We start from the raw sequence: 16,439 nt of genomic DNA, 5'->3' as shown, positions 1-16,439 counted from the left end.
ATTTTTTTGTTTACATTTTTGAAGAAAGTACTGATGTTGACCCCATATCTGTGGTATTTGGTCATAACTATCTATACCGTTGGGCTAGTATTTATATTTGGTGGAGATCTGCAAATTTTGAGCAAATTACCTTAAGAGGGAGGCAGGCATAATTCCTATACAAAGCAAAATGTGGAGACTATCATAAGAAGGACAAAAATTATTCTTGTAATTAATAAAAATAAGCAATGATAGCTGGCTAAAAGAATCAAGGAAGACTCTCTAGAGGAGGTAATATTTGTGCTAGGGCTAAAGGCGTGGGGGAAAATTCAACAAGCAGAGATTGTATGAAGGGAAAAATGACCAGTCTGTGCAGAATCACAATCATAAAGACACACAAACCTGAAGGAATTAAAGATTGAGGTCCAGTCTTTTTTCATAGAGTCCTTACAGTAGCTATCATTTTTAATCATATAATTCTGTTTTGTGAAATTCTTTGGCATCTATATAATCCTATTATTTACTGTGTCTGCTTATTCCTACTCAAGGTATTTCCTTATTATTTTCTTACTCATTATTTCCTTAAGTGTTTTGGTCCTTTAAAGCCTCTCATGTGATACCACAAAAAAATTGAGTTGTGATTTAAAAGAACATTTTAAAAATCAAGGAAGGAAATAGAAATAAAATGAAACATAGATAAAACTGGATTAATCAGAAAGTTATGAGGCTAAGGAATTACTGACCAAAGGAACTCAATAGCTTGAACAATTGGGCTTTTTTAAGATTATTGGAGAAAAATTTGTCTTAGAGGGGTACTAGGTAGGAGCTCACAGCAGGGCCCTGGTTAGACTTTGTAAATCAGTGAGTGTCTGATTAATTTAATATTTGAGGTGAGGCTAGTTGTTGAAACAATCTGTATTCTAGAAAATGGCTTTTTCTAGAACACATGGATCTCAAAGAAGCTATCTTTCCAGAAAAGATGTTCTGAAAACACATGCCTTTTGTGTGTCTGTCAAAGTGATGATGTATATCATGCTTACAGAAAACAAAGTGTCTTTCAAAGGCGAAATGGGCCATGGTCTCAAAATGTGTCCTCTCTTTCCCAACTCTTTGAGTGCTTAGCATAATAGAATTGTTAGGGGTAGTTTCTATTTCCAAAAGGTTTATGGCAATGTATAAATCTCAGTCCTTTATTAGGAAGGAGTGATTTATGGGCCCTATACAAGTAGAGAAATTGAGATACAAAAAAGAAGAGAGAACAAAGCCACTATTATTGTAGAATCTGCTTCTATTATCAGACTGCCTTGTACAGGAGGTGGGAATTTGAGGATTTGAAAGTAATCCAATTTTAACATAAGTAAATAAATTTAGTACAGCCATATGATAGAGAACATTTTAGCTATTGAAAAAAAAGCCACATTTTCTCTAAGTGCTCTTCAAAATATGTTATTAATATATTATTAAATGAAAAATGCAAAGTACAGAAAATTATGCATCGAGTATGTAACTTAAACATGTATGTTGTATGTGATTCTATGGACTGATATTTTCTAGGGAAAAAATTACTAATAGTGGCTACCTTTGGGAAGCAAAGTTAAAATCTGGAGGAAAAAAGAGACTTTACTTTTTCCTTTTATATACTTCATTATTTTAACTGTTTTGCCATGTGCATATATTACTTTTACTTAAAAAAAAAATGTATGTCTTCATATACTTTTATACGGTCTGAGAAAACCAAGACAACCTAAAGTCCAGAGAAATGGGCCCCATTCTAGATTGTAGCCAGAATACATCACAGACCAGTTTGGTCCTCCTCTGAGTCTTGACTTCAGCTCAGCTATTTATTCTTTCTTTCTTGATTGTCAAAACAGGACTATGGGGAAATTCTCAGAACAGGCATTCAAGGGTCATTTTCTTACAGGATGCAGAAGGACAAATGGATGAATATCCAAGTGGGAGATATAATAAAAATAGAAAATAATCAGCCTGTTCCGGTAGGTGCCTCTTTTGGCTCTAGCTTTTTCTTTTTTGGCTTGAGTGGGTACGGGAACCTTTTTGGTCCTTCTGCTCCCACTGCCTTTGGTAACCTCCATCTGCCTCACTTCACATCTGAAGAGCAGCAACTCCTGTGGTAAGAAATTTGTTCTTGTCTGCCTCTTACAGGTAAAACGAAGCTAGTTTTGGGGGAGGGGCATCTGTCGTAGCAGTGATGGGTCCTAGACAAAGTAAACCAAATGTCTGTAAATTCTTAGAGTGAGCTCCCATTCCTGAGGTAACTGCTTTTGTCACTGTAATGTCAAAGGTTTCCTTATCCCTGCTTTCCTTATCTTGTCTGACTTTTCTCACCACAGGCTGACATACTGTTACTCTCTAGCAGTGAGCCCTATAGTCTGACGTATATAGAAACAGCAGAACTAGATGGGTAAGTGTTCCCTCCTGATGATCCCTTAAGATGGTTGAGCCTAAAGCTTAGAGAGGCTTCTCACTGGGAGAGAGCATGAGGCAGACAATGAACTATATTCGCAGACGGAGGTAGCAATGTAGAGCTGAGGAGGCTATCCAAACAAGAGAAATAGGAGGCCAGACACTTGGGACCTCAAATCTAAGGCTGTCATTGAGCATCTACGGGATGTGGAATCTGAGCAAATAAGGACCATATTCTCCTTCTCTAAACTGGGGATACTCTGGCTATATCAAGGATGCTGATTGGCAGGAAAGAGGATAACAAAACTGTAACATTTCAGAATAGAACTCCAAATTTCTGGGGGCAGGGGAAGGGGAATGTCGAGGCAAATGAGTATGGAGGAAATTATTTAGTAATCAAACACCATGTTCCATAGAGGACTTAAGACAGAAATTCATTAATGTGCAAAAGACAAGGTTTTAGTGTAGGATAGAGGCCATCTTCAGAGAGTTTGTCCTGTGGAGTTTCTATCAATCTGCATCCTAACAACTATTCCTCTCAATGCCCACAAGTTTTTTTTTTTGAAATGTAGCTTCCATTTTGCTTCTGCCTCTGTGTCTCCTGTATCAGTAAATGGTTAATTGGGATTCCTTCATGGGTCCTATAAATATTTGTGAGGTGAGGAGCATGTCTACTTGGAGGGATGTACAGGTTCTTACCAATCCTGCTCCTTATTCTCGAAGGGAGCAAATGCCACCTCTGAGTTGTTTCATGATGTCTCTTCAGCTTCCCTAGAGCATCTGACTTGGAAGATCTTATGGGCTGGCTAAAGTAGTGGTAGTGTGTTGCAGAGGAGAGTAACTGGGCTAACACATGGCTCCCTCGTAGCTTCTACTTCAATACTGTCATTGCAAGAAAAGAACAGTGAGAGTGACTCTTAAGCTCAAACCTAAGCAGTAATCTCTTTTGGCTCAAGTCTAAACTCCTTTGCAACATCTCTTTTGTAAATCCCATGAAGTAGGAGAAACTGGCCCGTGCTGCTGTTGTCTTTATGCCTTGTCGTCTGGTGACTGTGCATCCTTTACTCTAGTGAAACCAACCTGAAAGTGAAGCAGGCGCTCTCAGTTACCAGTGACTTAGAAGATAACCTGAAGCTTCTGTCTGCCTTCAATGGTGAGTTAGGGTACAGTTTTGCCCACCCAAATTTTCTTCAGTAGAAGACTGGTTAAATAAATCATGGTACATTCGTACAGTGAGTTCTATAACATAAAAAATAATAGGTTGACACTTATTGACATGAAAAAAATCACAACATATTTATAAGTGAAAAAAGAGGTTACAATAGACTGTGTAATATGAAGTTATTTTGGGAAACATATTTTTGAGTAGCTATACAGAAGCTAACTAGGAAGAATGTACTTCATACATATTTACAAAGGGCCTATTTTATTTTACTAATCAGGAAAAAGTCATTTTGAAAAAAATACTAGACTTGCTTTAAGTTAAGTAGTTTTTAAATTTCTTCAGATTCAGAGGCCAGACCTCAGCTGATGGTGATGAGTTACCAGGTAGGTTTTCTTTCTCTGAATAACCTGTGTCACCTGCAGAATTACTCATCTTTGATGCCCAGAAACCTTTGCCTGCCTTTATAAAGGTTGCTGGTGAGACATGGGCAGCAGCTAAGAGAGGACAGGGAAAAAGATGTATATGTATTTTGAAAAAGGGATGTTCTTCCCTCTTGTTAAGCTTTCTTCTACCCTGTTAGGAAAGGCCTGTGATGACAAAACCAGGTCTTTCACTCCTTCATTTTCCTTCAGGAGAAGTGAAGTGTGAGACTCCCAATAACAAGCTGGACAGATTCGCAGGAGTACTGAGTTATAAGGGAAACAACTACTCTCTGGACCACGACAAGCTGCTGCTCCGAGGCTGTGTCATCAGGAATACAGACTGGTGCTGTGGCTTGGTGATTTTTACTGGTATGTCTCCAGGGTATGTCTGTCTGCCCCACAGACTGCTGGATTTCATGCATGGCCAGGTTGTGGGTATTTTAGTTTACAGGATGTAGATATGGCACTCAGAACACTATGGCCTTGAGACAGATAGAAAGGGAGGGATGTGGGTGGACCAACGGGTGGTTTAAGAAGAAATGTTTTTCACATTAAAAAAAATTCTTTTATCTCAAGCAATGAGTTGCCAACATATCAGCTCTGTCTTTGTTAGAGGAAGGCTTTGTGTTCCAAGACTACAAGGCATTCATGAGTCTTTCCAGTCATATCTGGATGCAAGAGAAGGTATACATGTAGAAGAAGTACACACAGAATTAACAAAGGGGGAACATGTGAAAGGGGAGAGTAAACATGTGGATTGCTCCCAGGAGGAGAAAAAGAAACACAGTGCTCATTGTTAAGAATATAAACTACAATGTGAAGCATTTGTGCCAGAGAAAAGGCACCTGTAGATTGTTAGCAGTGGTCCTTTTGAGATGTCATTTACAACCATATTCCCTTTATACATATAGAAGTATTTTCTTGGACTATGATATGGTTCATGAAAATGGAGGACACCTCTGTACAGTCCTCTGTCCTCCCTGTGCCCTCAGTGACAATGGGCTTTGATGACAATCATAGCAAGATGAGGACACAAGAGATTAACACTGAGGAGAATTCACCAAACTGAATACCACTCAACTCAGAGATCCCCTTCTTGAGAATTTACTCCTAGACGTGGGGATCCTAGTTGCTTCACTTATGTGGAAAATAATGGGATCTGTGCTCTAGGGGGAGCTTAAGAGTCTAGGGAGCTGAGGGTGGAAGCTTCTTCATTGGTTCTTGACCTACAGCAGCAGCTTCTAAAACTCAGAAGATTTAAAGTACACTTAGCAGTATAAACTTTTTCACTGTTCTTCATCAGCTACCCCCAATGCACACATTGTCACACATAAAAAGTGCATTTCTTAGCAAAAATTATTTTCTACAAAGAGGCTAGCACAAATTTAGTTAATGTTTCCTGCTGACTCTTTGCTGGTTACAAGGTAGTGAAAAATCCTTGGGAACTTTGGGAAGTTCAGAACAGAGGGGAACTGATGCCATCCCAAGAACATGTCAGCTACTGAGAGCAAAAATGAGTTGCTTGAAACCTTTGTACACAAACTCTAATAAAGGAATTTTATCAATGTTTGCACATGGGGAGCTGGAACTTCCCTGGGTAAGCACTGAAAATGCAGGGCATAAGCTATGCCACTCTTTCCTCTTAAACATTCCTTGAAGGCCATGAAGTCATGAGAAGTTTGGTTGAGAGACTGGAAGCTACAGGGACAGTATCTTCCAAGGGTCCATAGAAAGATGGATTCCACCCCAGGGGTGGCATAGCTTATGCCCTGCATTTTCAGTGCTTACCCAGGGACGTTCCAGCTCCCCATGTGCAAACATTAATAAAATTCCTTTATTAGAGTTCATGTACAAATAATAATCAGATGGGAAAAAGCTAGAGAAATTGCTACATACACTTTCTTCTAAAGGTCTGTGTTTTCTCTGCAGCCCCATCTCTGCCCAGTAATTTACAACTTTGGTTCCAATTTCCATTAAAAACTTTTTACATATTTTTGCTGTCTGCCCTTATCATGAAGAAATACAGAATTTCTGTCTCTCAGCTCAAGAAGTCTCAGCTCCTCAGCTTCCTTTCAGAGGAAATCACAGCCATTGCCTTTTTGTTTCTCCCTACCCTAGCTAGAAATTTTAAATATAGCTTGTTCAAGCAGTGGGTTTCCTCAAAAGAAGATAGAGATCTCTTTTTCATAAAAACCCTTTCCTAAGTTAAATAAATCAGATGGTGATAAGAGAGAAGCATGTGACTCCTATTTTTACTTAACTCATCTATGAAAGACTAGACTGTCTAAGGTGCTACAGGAAGGGGGTCTGCATTATAGAAGTGCTTTATAGAAGTGCTTTATCCTTCGAAACAGCTTTTTCTCAAATTTTGTTGATTTGCTAATCATTTCATAACTATGTAATTTTGGGAATATGCACATAAGTGCTTCACTCATTCTCCACCAAAGTTACAGCGCCAATATCCTATCACCTGCCCTCCCCTCCACCCTCACACACTCCCCAGACCCTTTGGTCACTAGTGTGTTTTCCACAGTCTAAGATTTATTCTTATTGTGAGAAACATACTTTTCATTCTTTGAGTTATTGATATTAACTATGAACCTTTTCTCCAGGCTTTATCCCCTGGCGCTGGAAAGAGGTTTGGTCATAAGGTACATTTCAACCCAATCTCAAGTCTTTGAGTATATTTAGTGATTCTAAGAGCTGATGTCTCCCTGTTTCATTTAGGGCCAGACACCAAATTAATGCAGAATAGTGGAAAGTACACCTTTAAACAGACACAAATAGACCATCTCATGAATGTCCTTGTGATCTGGGTAAGTTAAAGACTTTTTTTTCTGTTTCTTCACAAAAAGACATACTTCCTTATCTTCCACAAAGTAGCTGGTATTTCCAACTTGAAATTTAATTTTTGGAAGTCTCAAGCAGTTTCAGGACTCCACATGCTAATGTCTAAAGTAGGAAAGAAGAGAACCAGTTGACAAGGGAGTCTCTAGTTTATACCTCTGTTGTGGAGGATAGACACAATTTGTTTAAGATTTGATGCTCTGATTGGTACTACCAGAATTGCTGTGTGCCTCAGATCTGTGGTCAGCTTGCAAGTTTTGTCTTTTCCCTGACCCTTTGTTCAGTTTCTCTATATTCCACATATAAGGGAAACCATCCATTATTTATCTTTTTTTTCCTTCTGACTTATTTCACTTACCAGAACCCCTCCAGCCCTATCCATATTGCTGCAAATGGCATGAGTTTAAGATACTCTTCTAATGGAGAACCAAATCGGGAGCCCCCAAATTCATCTACCAGAAGTATCAGAAAGAAAAACTGGAAGGGACAACATTGTCAGAAATTAGTAGAATATTTCCTAGAATTAAAGAAGGCTATGAGTTTCAGATATGAAATATCCCTTAAGCATCATAAAATTTTAGAGCTTGAAGGGAATAAAATAGTTGCTCAAGTTTTTCATAGGGAAAAGAATGCAATACCAACAACAACAAAAAAAAAACCCCTGAGTTTTAAATTAGTATCAAATTTCTCAGCAGGACTTCTGGGTCTTAGAAACCAGTGGACTCATAACTTGGCAATTCTCAGTGAAAACTGTTTTGAACTGAAAATCTATAACCAGGGGAACTACAAATCAAGTGAGAAAGCAAATTTGGTCCTATCTTAGAACCTTTATCCTTGCTGACAGTGTCTGCCCCAGGTCTTTGCATGGCATGGCTTGCTTCTTTTTCATCATTCACTGTCATCTTTGCAGATGGGCCTTCTCTGTCACCAGTTGAATCCCAAGACCTTTATTTCATGAATCTGTTTCATATTCCTCACAGCACGTTGCACTAATTAAATTGTATTTTTTCCATTTTGTAACTAATTTTTTGTCTACCTAGCTCCACAGGATTGTAATTTCTCCAAAAGTAAGGATACTGTCCTTTTTTCCTCCACTGTATCCCCCACCCCCCACAACGTAATTGGAGCTTCAGTATTATTTGCTGAGTGAGTGAAAAAAATGGTTGACTCTCTGAGCTCCAAATTATGACCCTGTAAGGTCATATTCATCTCTGTATTCTTGGGAGTACCTTGCACAAAGATATACTCAGGAAATAGCTCTTGAATAGTTATGAAATGGAGAAGTATCCTTGAATTAGCTAGGTTTGTCGTATCAGCTCAACAGTTTTGTTTATGTCATCTTTTTGTCAGGACATTGTAAATGTGGTCAGAGGCAATGCACTCTCATTTCTTGAAGCTGAAGCAGAAATTCTTCCTAATTTAAACATTTCATTTTTCCCATTTTTGGAAATGTTTCTTAGGGGGAAATCTGGCAAACACAGGAAGTATGTTTTGCAAAGCTGCTTCCTGATGCGCCCACAGCTAAATTGTAGTTTAATTCCATCATTCTCTCTAGTGACCAGAGCTCACAGTGGCAATGCTTTCTGAATGCTGTCTATTAAATAAGAGCCTATTTGTAGGGCAAAGCAGCAGACTGGTTGAAATTGGAATGATGCCAGAAACTTCCAATGTATTTCTCGGGAAGGCCAATGAAAGGCACAGATGTGAAGGTCCGAAGGACAAGGAGTCCTTTCTCTTTACAGGCTGCCTATGAAGCCTGGGAGCTCCACTTTGACAGCTGTGACCTTAGTTTTCAGTCAGTTCTGTTAAGTGACAAAAAGAGTGTCTCTTTCCACCTTTACTGAAAGTACCTTTTGCTAAGTGTGAGGCTGCCATGCTGTTCTTACATCTGACTGCTAATGAAATCACCTCTAGGGTTTGTAGCAACAATCAACTTATTGTTACTTTCTTTTTTGTTTGTTTTTTAATTTTATATATATTTTTTTTACAATATTTTTTATTTTTATACATTGTATTCTTTATCATCTCAGGTATAGTCCCCGTGGAATTCCCACCACCAAGTCACTGGAATTCCCACCACCAAGTGCACCATCACCATAGTCCCTTGTGCTCTTCCCACCCCCATTTTGATCTGTACTGTTCCTTTCTTCTTGCAAAAAGGAAGTAAAGTGAAGCTTTAGAGACTCAAGTATCAATAAATACCATCACAAGAATAAGCATAGAGCATCTACAAGGGTTTAGAAAGCCTTAGGTGGAGGAAAAGCTTTAGAAATATAGAGCAGCAACAGCAAGCCAAATGCTGTGATAGAGGTAATTTTCCTTTCTGGTGGCTCAGTCTGAGCAGAAAGATCTGGTCTGGAGGACTTCTAGTCTAACAGTGGAAGCACGTCACTGGGAACCATGGGTAATTCTCAGTTATCCAGCAATAGAGAAGGGACAAGGGTGTTGAAGGTCACCCTGTAATTTTCTCCCATAGCCTTTGAGGGTTTAAAATCATTTATTATTATAATATCATTATAATAATATTATTATATGTACTATTATATAATATATACTGTTATGTAATATACAATATATAATAATTTATATATTATATAGCATGTAATAATTTATAATATTTATATTATATTATTTATATTATATATAATAATTTATAATAATATATAATATAATATATAATATATAATGTTATATAAAATTATATATTATTATAATATAAAAGATCATAAAATATATATTTTAATATTATATATTATAAAATATATTATATATAATATATTATAAATATATTGAAATATTAAAACCAGAACTAATGAAGTAGGGCCTGGAGAAGTGGCAGGTAGAAGATGGTTTTATATTTTAATATTGGCCATATACAGTATTCAGAAAAAGGCTATGAGGCCAGTTGAACTCATCATTGAGGTTCTGGCCCATGAGCATAGCTTTGCTCTTGCACAAGTCACTGAAGAGAATGAAGAGAAAGTGAATCACACAACTTCATCACAAAGAGCTGAACTACTCAATATAATTCTGCATTAGGCTAAGAATAAAAGCAGATTTTACTCTGTTTTATCTCATTCCTCCTTTGTTTTGTTCTTTCCATCTCTCACCTAATTGTCAAGTCTCAAACATTGAGTGATAGTAAGGATTTATTGTTGATTTTTTAAGTGATAGAGGCATTGTGGTCACATTTTAAAATAAAATCCTTTAAAGCTATATATTAAACTATTACAGATGAAATTATATAGTGTGAGAAATTTGTTTAAAACAAAAGGAAAACAGATGTTTGACTAAAACAAGACTGGCCATAAATTGCTAATTGTTGAAGCTATGTCATGGGTCTGTAGGGGCTCATTAAACTACTTATATATCTTAATAGTGTTTGAAAAAATTCATAATAAAACGTTTTTTTAAATGTCGTTTTCTGAAAAGGGTCTCAGAACTGCTCCTTCTGCCTTTCTATGCTTGTCTTCAAAGACTTTCCCACCAGTAACTCATCTAATAGTGGGGATGGGTTGCTTTGAGCTCGTCATGCTTTGTGACAGTGGGCACGGGTTTAAAGACTACTGAGTCATGTTAGAGGTGGTTCACAGTACAGGGTGACCTTCAACACCCTGTCCCATCCCTATTGCCTGGATGACAGAATTACCCATGGTTCCCAGCGACGTGCCTCCACTGTTAGACTAGAAGTCCTCCAGAACCAGATCTTTCTGCTCAGACTGAGCCACCAGAAAGGAAAATTACCTCTATTACAGCATGAGGCTTGCTGCTGCTGCTCTTAATGTCTTCTCTACAGGCGTTGCTGGAATGTAAAATTGTATAACTATTTATCATAACCAAATATTGGGAAATATTTGGCAGTTTCTTAAGAAGTTAAAAATACACTCACATAGGACCCCACAATTCCACTCCTAAATATTTACAAAGAAAATGAAAGCTTATGTCCATGCAAAGTCTTGTACACAAAATATTCAATGCCATTTGTTTGTAATAGGCAAAAACTGGGAACAACTCAGTTATCCAACAGAAGATGAATTAATAAACCAATTGTGTGGTATCTATGCAGTAGAATGCTATTCAGTAATGAAAAAAAAAATGAATGATTGTTAGAAGCAAAAATGTAGATGACACTCCCTACAGCAGTCTGATAGTTTCTATCCAGTCTGATAGTTTCTATCGCTGGATTAATGGCTATGTTAATCCCTTCTGTCCCCACCTGTGTGAGACAAGTTCCTGACCTTGTGGTGTCTCATTTCTCGTTTATCTATTCTTAACCTCTGTCAGTGAAAGGTGAGTGAAGCATGTATGCATATTGCAGTGTGAGAATGTACTCCCAAAAGATGCAGTTCTATAAATAACTGACAAATTAATAAATTACAAGGGGAAAAAAGAGAAGTAAATTCAAAGAAAAATGAACAAGCAAACAAAACAAAAAACCTATCTTCTAGTCAAGTGATTTTAAGTAAAATACTCTCCATTCTTATTATCAAATTCCTCACCTGTTATTTAGAGAGGGGTTACAAATATTAAGTTAACCAACATACATAAAGTACTTAGTGCAGTTCCTGGCACTTAATTAGTATCAATTTATTTTAGCTACTATTTTCTCCCATCAAAACCCCCAGGGTGGCTCCTGCTGGGCTTTCTTTTCTGTCCTGTGTGCTACCACCTAGAACCTGTGAACTCCAGGGTCCCTCTGCTGTCCTGGAAAGGACAGAAGCTTTTCTTCAGCAATCAGGCTCCAAAAGGTAAGACTAAAGCAGCACATGCCATGGGGAAAATGTTAATTTAATTCTCTTTTTTATTTCTAGATTTTCCTGATTTTAGGCAGTATGTGTTTTATCCTAGCAATTGGGAATGGCCTTTGGCAGAACCAGAAAGGCTACTACTTCCAGACTTACCTGCCATGGAAAGAATATGTCTTTTCATCATTTGGATCGGCCAGCCTTTTATTCTGGTCCTACTTCATTATTCTCAACACTATGGTTCCCATCTCTCTCTATGTCAGGTAGGCTTTTTTGATCATTTTGGGTTATGGGTGAGGAACCGACTTCTTGCTTTTTTTTTAAAGATTGATTTATTTATTTATACAAGCACTGGGTACAGTCAGAAGCGTGGGAGGGTGAGAGAATTCACCAGAGCCAGAACGGCTGGACGGGGAACAGAACAGGCAGAAGGACCGAAGTACACTGCTGAGGGGAGCAACACAGGAGAGGTGTGCGCGCCATGTGGGACCCTCGCCCTGCGACCGGGGATCGAACCGTGCTACAGAGGCTGCAGGCAGTTTCGCAGCCCAGCGCTCAACCACTGCGCCACGGGGGAGGCCTGACTTCTTACTTCTTAATTCCCCTACTAGAGTATGAACTTTCAGAAAGCGTAGACTGTGCGCTGTCTGACCCTTTACTTCAATAGGATCTGATGTACAAAACACATGGAGAAGTATCCAGAGATTACATAAATGCTTTCTATATCCAGAATGCTGTGCTAGAGACTATGCGGGTTATGCAAACAGATTACAAATTTGTCCCTGCCCTTACAGATGATTAAATGAGAAATGCAAATACATGAAATAATTAGAAAAAAATACACACAAATTTGGTAATGCCAGAGCCCAAGCGAGACAGCCCCTAGTTTCACATCTCTTCTAGTTTATCAATGTGATGGGTTCCAAGCATTCACTTGTAAGTCAGTTCCTCAGAACTCAGAATGTGTTTTCCTACAAAAACAATGACAGACGAGGTTCCTAAGTCCTGGTTCCCAAGATTTGGCGAAGAGAAGGAGGATGTTTCCTCTCCCTTTTCATAAGCAACTTGCACAAAAATATGAAATAGGTAAAACAAGTCCTTATTGTACACTGATCTTTTTTGTGCTCAAAATTCCCTTTCACATATGCACACCTAAACATTTTCACAGCCTTTCTAGGTTTCCTGAACCCTGCACTATGGTATCTGAACCGAAAATTATACAACTAAATTTTATTATTAATTGAAAATATATTTATTGAGCACCTACTATATGCCAAACACTACATTAGGGGCTAGAAGTGGAAACATGAATAACGAGATAGTCCTTCTCTAGATAAACTGACAACATAGAAATGAAAATAGATAATTTAATTATAGTATAATATGAAAAATGATATTATAGAAATATACTTGTGTATACTATGGGGACCTTGAAAAGGAATAGATTAGTTCTGTGTAGAGTTGGTTGCTTACAAAAAAAGGTAATAATCAAACTAATATTTGAAAAAAGAGTAGAATCCACCAAGCATAAAATATGAAAAAAATTGCAAACAGAAAGATCAACGTGTACAAAGGTTTAAAAGGTTTTAAAAAGCCTGACATGGTCATAGAAAAGTTGTTATAGAGCAACCCCGATATTAAACGGGTTCCTGGCTGTGGATCCTCACCCGCGCACTTTAAAGGGACTTATGAATACTCTACTACAGACACACACAAAAGGGTTAATAAAAGGTTTATTTACAAGAGAAAAAGAAATAAGGAAAATGTACAACTCAGGGAGAAAATAGGGAAATAAAGTCTTTAATGCGTCCTACCCGATCCAACGACCTGGAAACCCAAAGTCACTCTCCGAGCTGGCCGGACGCTGCGAGCTGGCCGAGAGCCCAAAAATGGAGAGAGCCCCCAAAGCCCACGTGTCTGCCTTTTGTATCCACCTGGCTGCTTAACCCCACCCTCAGGTCCCAGCCACCTTCCCTTTGGTGGTGATGGGATTTGGAGTTCCCAGTGTCTTTGGCTTTGACCTGGGGTGGGGGTGGAGTCCACAAAGCCTATATGGAATTTGCTTTGGGACATCCTTTTCCCCCTCACAATTCCCTAACAAAGTGAGTAACTAGACTAAGGTGTTGGATAGTAATTTAGATTCAGATCCAGGAAAGCCTTAAATGCTAACCCCAGGAGTTTGAATTTTATCTTAAAACCAGCAAAGTTTTTCTAACAAAAGAACAATGTGGTTAAGATTGCAGTGGTGGCCAAGATTTGGCACATGAGGACCAGTGGAGTCAACAGTGTGGGCCTGAGCACCTTCTCCCTCCCTCAAACAAAGAGTCCATGTTGCTCTGTGCAGCCGTCTCAGATAGGGGTTACTGATGACGTAATCAAAACTAACATATACCATGTATGAATGATGGATAGGAAGGAGGTCCTTTAAAGATCTTCGCTGCTTTAAAATGAAGATGCTTTCTTAACTATAACAAATATTATAGATTTCCCTGCCTCTGCCAAATGACACAAAGGCGGAAGTTCATATATATTCAAGATTCCACTCCACCTGTAACCCACCACCATGACTGAAGAAGGTGTTGCTGCCTGAGGTGTCATGGGCATTAATACTGCTGGACAAAAGATGCTGAAGAACACCCTCATCCACCATGGCCTAGCACATGGAATTTGCAAAGCTGCCATAGCCTTAGGCAAGCACCAAGCCCATCATTATGTGATTGCATCCAACTGTGATGTATATCAAGTCGGCATAGGGCCTTTGTGCTGAACACCACATCAACTCTGTTAAAGTTGATGACAACAAGAAACTGGAGAAATGGGTAGTCCTCTGTAAAATCAGCAGAGGGGAAACCCCATAAAGTGGTTAATTGCAGTTGTATGATTGTTAAGTCTATGGCAAAGAGACTTTTAGGCCAAGGATATCATTGAAGAATACTTGAAATGCAAGAAATGAACAAATAAAAAACTTAGCACTTGTTCCTTAAAAAAGAAAACTATAATGTATGCTATTTGGAGTACAAGAGAAATGTGACAAAGACAATAGGGAACTTTCAGATAAGAGAACAGAGAAGAGGCTGTTGGAGGGAGAAGCTACCCTCCAAGCAGGCTGGCTCTTCCTGAAAAATTTATCAGAGGGTCAGCTTCTGTAAACTGTTTCTGATTTTCATAGCTCCTTCCCTTTTTCTTCCCAAAGAAGCTCTGAGTGTTTCAGTTTCTCTTTCTTCCCTGCCAATAGATTTACATGAGAGCAGCAATAATCATCTAATTAAACCTAGGCAGTCTTTTATCAATGTAAGTTAGCTCTCTACTCTGTCAGGCCTTGCGTTACTATGTAAGTTCAAAATGTATGACTTACATCTTGAAAGAAGAAAGAATGAAAGGGGGATATGCCTCAAAAAACTTAGTATGTCTGGGTCCAAATGGTAAAGCTTTGAGTGATAAAGGTCAAAGTCAGGATGACAATAAGTTGGCTAGTGGGAAGGATCCTTCAAATTCTAAGGTTCCCAAGGAAGATGCTGGCCCTGACCTAGCACAGGACTGGTAAGGCGGAAACCAGGATGATATATTTGTTTCTCAGGCTCTGACCCAGGACCTTTCTTTTCCTGCTTTCTCCTTAGTGTTGAGATAATAAGATTGGGCAACAGTTACTATATCAACTGGGATCAGAAGATGTTTCATGCACTAAAGAACATACCAGCACAGGCTCGCACCACGACGCTTAATGAAGCGCTTGGCCAAGTCAAGTATATATTCTCCGACAAAACAGGAACCCTAACTCAGAACATCATGGTTTTCCACAAGTGTTCCATTAACGGGACATTCTATGGTATGCATGTCTTCTTGCTTTTCCTGAGTCCTGGGGAAATTCTACTTTGCAGATTACTTTCAAGAATAGCTCGAAATCTGTGTACCTCAGATTCACATTTTCCTCTATTCTCACATCCTTCTTTATTTACTGAGCAAAGAGCCCCTCACCCATTCAGTTCTAGCCAAAAAGCATTTGTTTAGCACCTTGTAGATGCAATTCATCATGTAAGACATTGGAAATACCACCATGTACAAGACTTAATCTCTGTTCTCAGAGAATTCCCAATGTCTTAGAAACAATTCATCCTCATTCTAAACCAGATGTAGCGACCAGCATTCACTGAAGCTGCTAACCTCTCAATTCCCAAACCAATAAAGTCTTAAGAGAAGCTATCAAAGGTAGTCAGAGTTTGATCAATGTACTCCCACACTCAATTTTTCATTTATTTCATGCCTTAACTATTATCTTTGTGATCATGTTAAGTCCTCACATGTGTGAACATCTATCCCCAGGGTGCTAACTAGCAGAAGGTGATTACATCTAAAAAGCAAGAGCATGTGTGGGGATGATGAAAAAAACGTTGAAACTAGAGAGATGTGATAATTGCTCAAAATTGTGAATTCACTAAAAACCCCTATACTGTACACTTTAAAATGGCAAATTGTATGTTGTAAATTTCACCTCAATTTAAAAGTAATTAAAAAAAACACTAGACCCCTCTAATATTTCCTACTATCCCTGGAAAACAAGTTTTCATATATATAAACTCTAAAAATTTATTTTTGCATGAGTTCATTTGGTGAGGATCTTCATTCTCTGGCTCAGTGTAAGACCTGACCATATACTGTGTAAGGCTGAAAGGGTCATAGGTTTCTTTGCTTGACATCAGACTGTCTTCCACCCACATTCTGTCTGTACTGTTTACTTGCCCAGAATCCTAAACATTCTAGAACTGTTTTCACATCTTTTCTAGGTAACTTCTTTTATTGGAGGACTTTCTGAGGTACAAAGTCTCTCCTAGGCCCAGTGACTACTAACACCTCACTTTT

At 38.5% G+C, this 16,439-nt stretch overlaps 1 protein-coding gene across 1 annotated transcript in view; it reads left to right on the top strand.

The window, feature by feature from the left end:
* The window catches only part of LOC311172831 (phospholipid-transporting ATPase FetA-like), a gene marked incomplete at both ends in the record, with an annotated part of 40,792 nt that overhangs the window by 6,564 nt on the left and 17,789 nt on the right, over positions 1-16,439 (top strand). Inside the window, 7 exons of the mRNA XM_084236358.1 lie at positions 1,901-1,973; positions 2,331-2,401; positions 3,474-3,556; positions 4,201-4,359; positions 6,718-6,806; positions 11,649-11,845; positions 15,200-15,408. Of these exons, the coding sequence (XP_084092484.1) occupies positions 1,901-1,973; positions 2,331-2,401; positions 3,474-3,556; positions 4,201-4,359; positions 6,718-6,806; positions 11,649-11,845; positions 15,200-15,408 (881 nt within the window). The remainder of the gene's footprint in view (positions 1-1,900; positions 1,974-2,330; positions 2,402-3,473; positions 3,557-4,200; positions 4,360-6,717; positions 6,807-11,648; positions 11,846-15,199; positions 15,409-16,439) is intronic.

The sequence above is a fragment of the Talpa europaea genome, assembly GCF_964194135.1.
Source record: "Talpa europaea genome assembly, chromosome: 7".
Classification (NCBI taxonomy): domain Eukaryota; kingdom Metazoa; phylum Chordata; class Mammalia; order Eulipotyphla; family Talpidae; genus Talpa; species Talpa europaea.
Note: the sequence above shows the minus strand (reverse complement) of the source record. Positions and strands in the feature narration are given on the sequence as shown.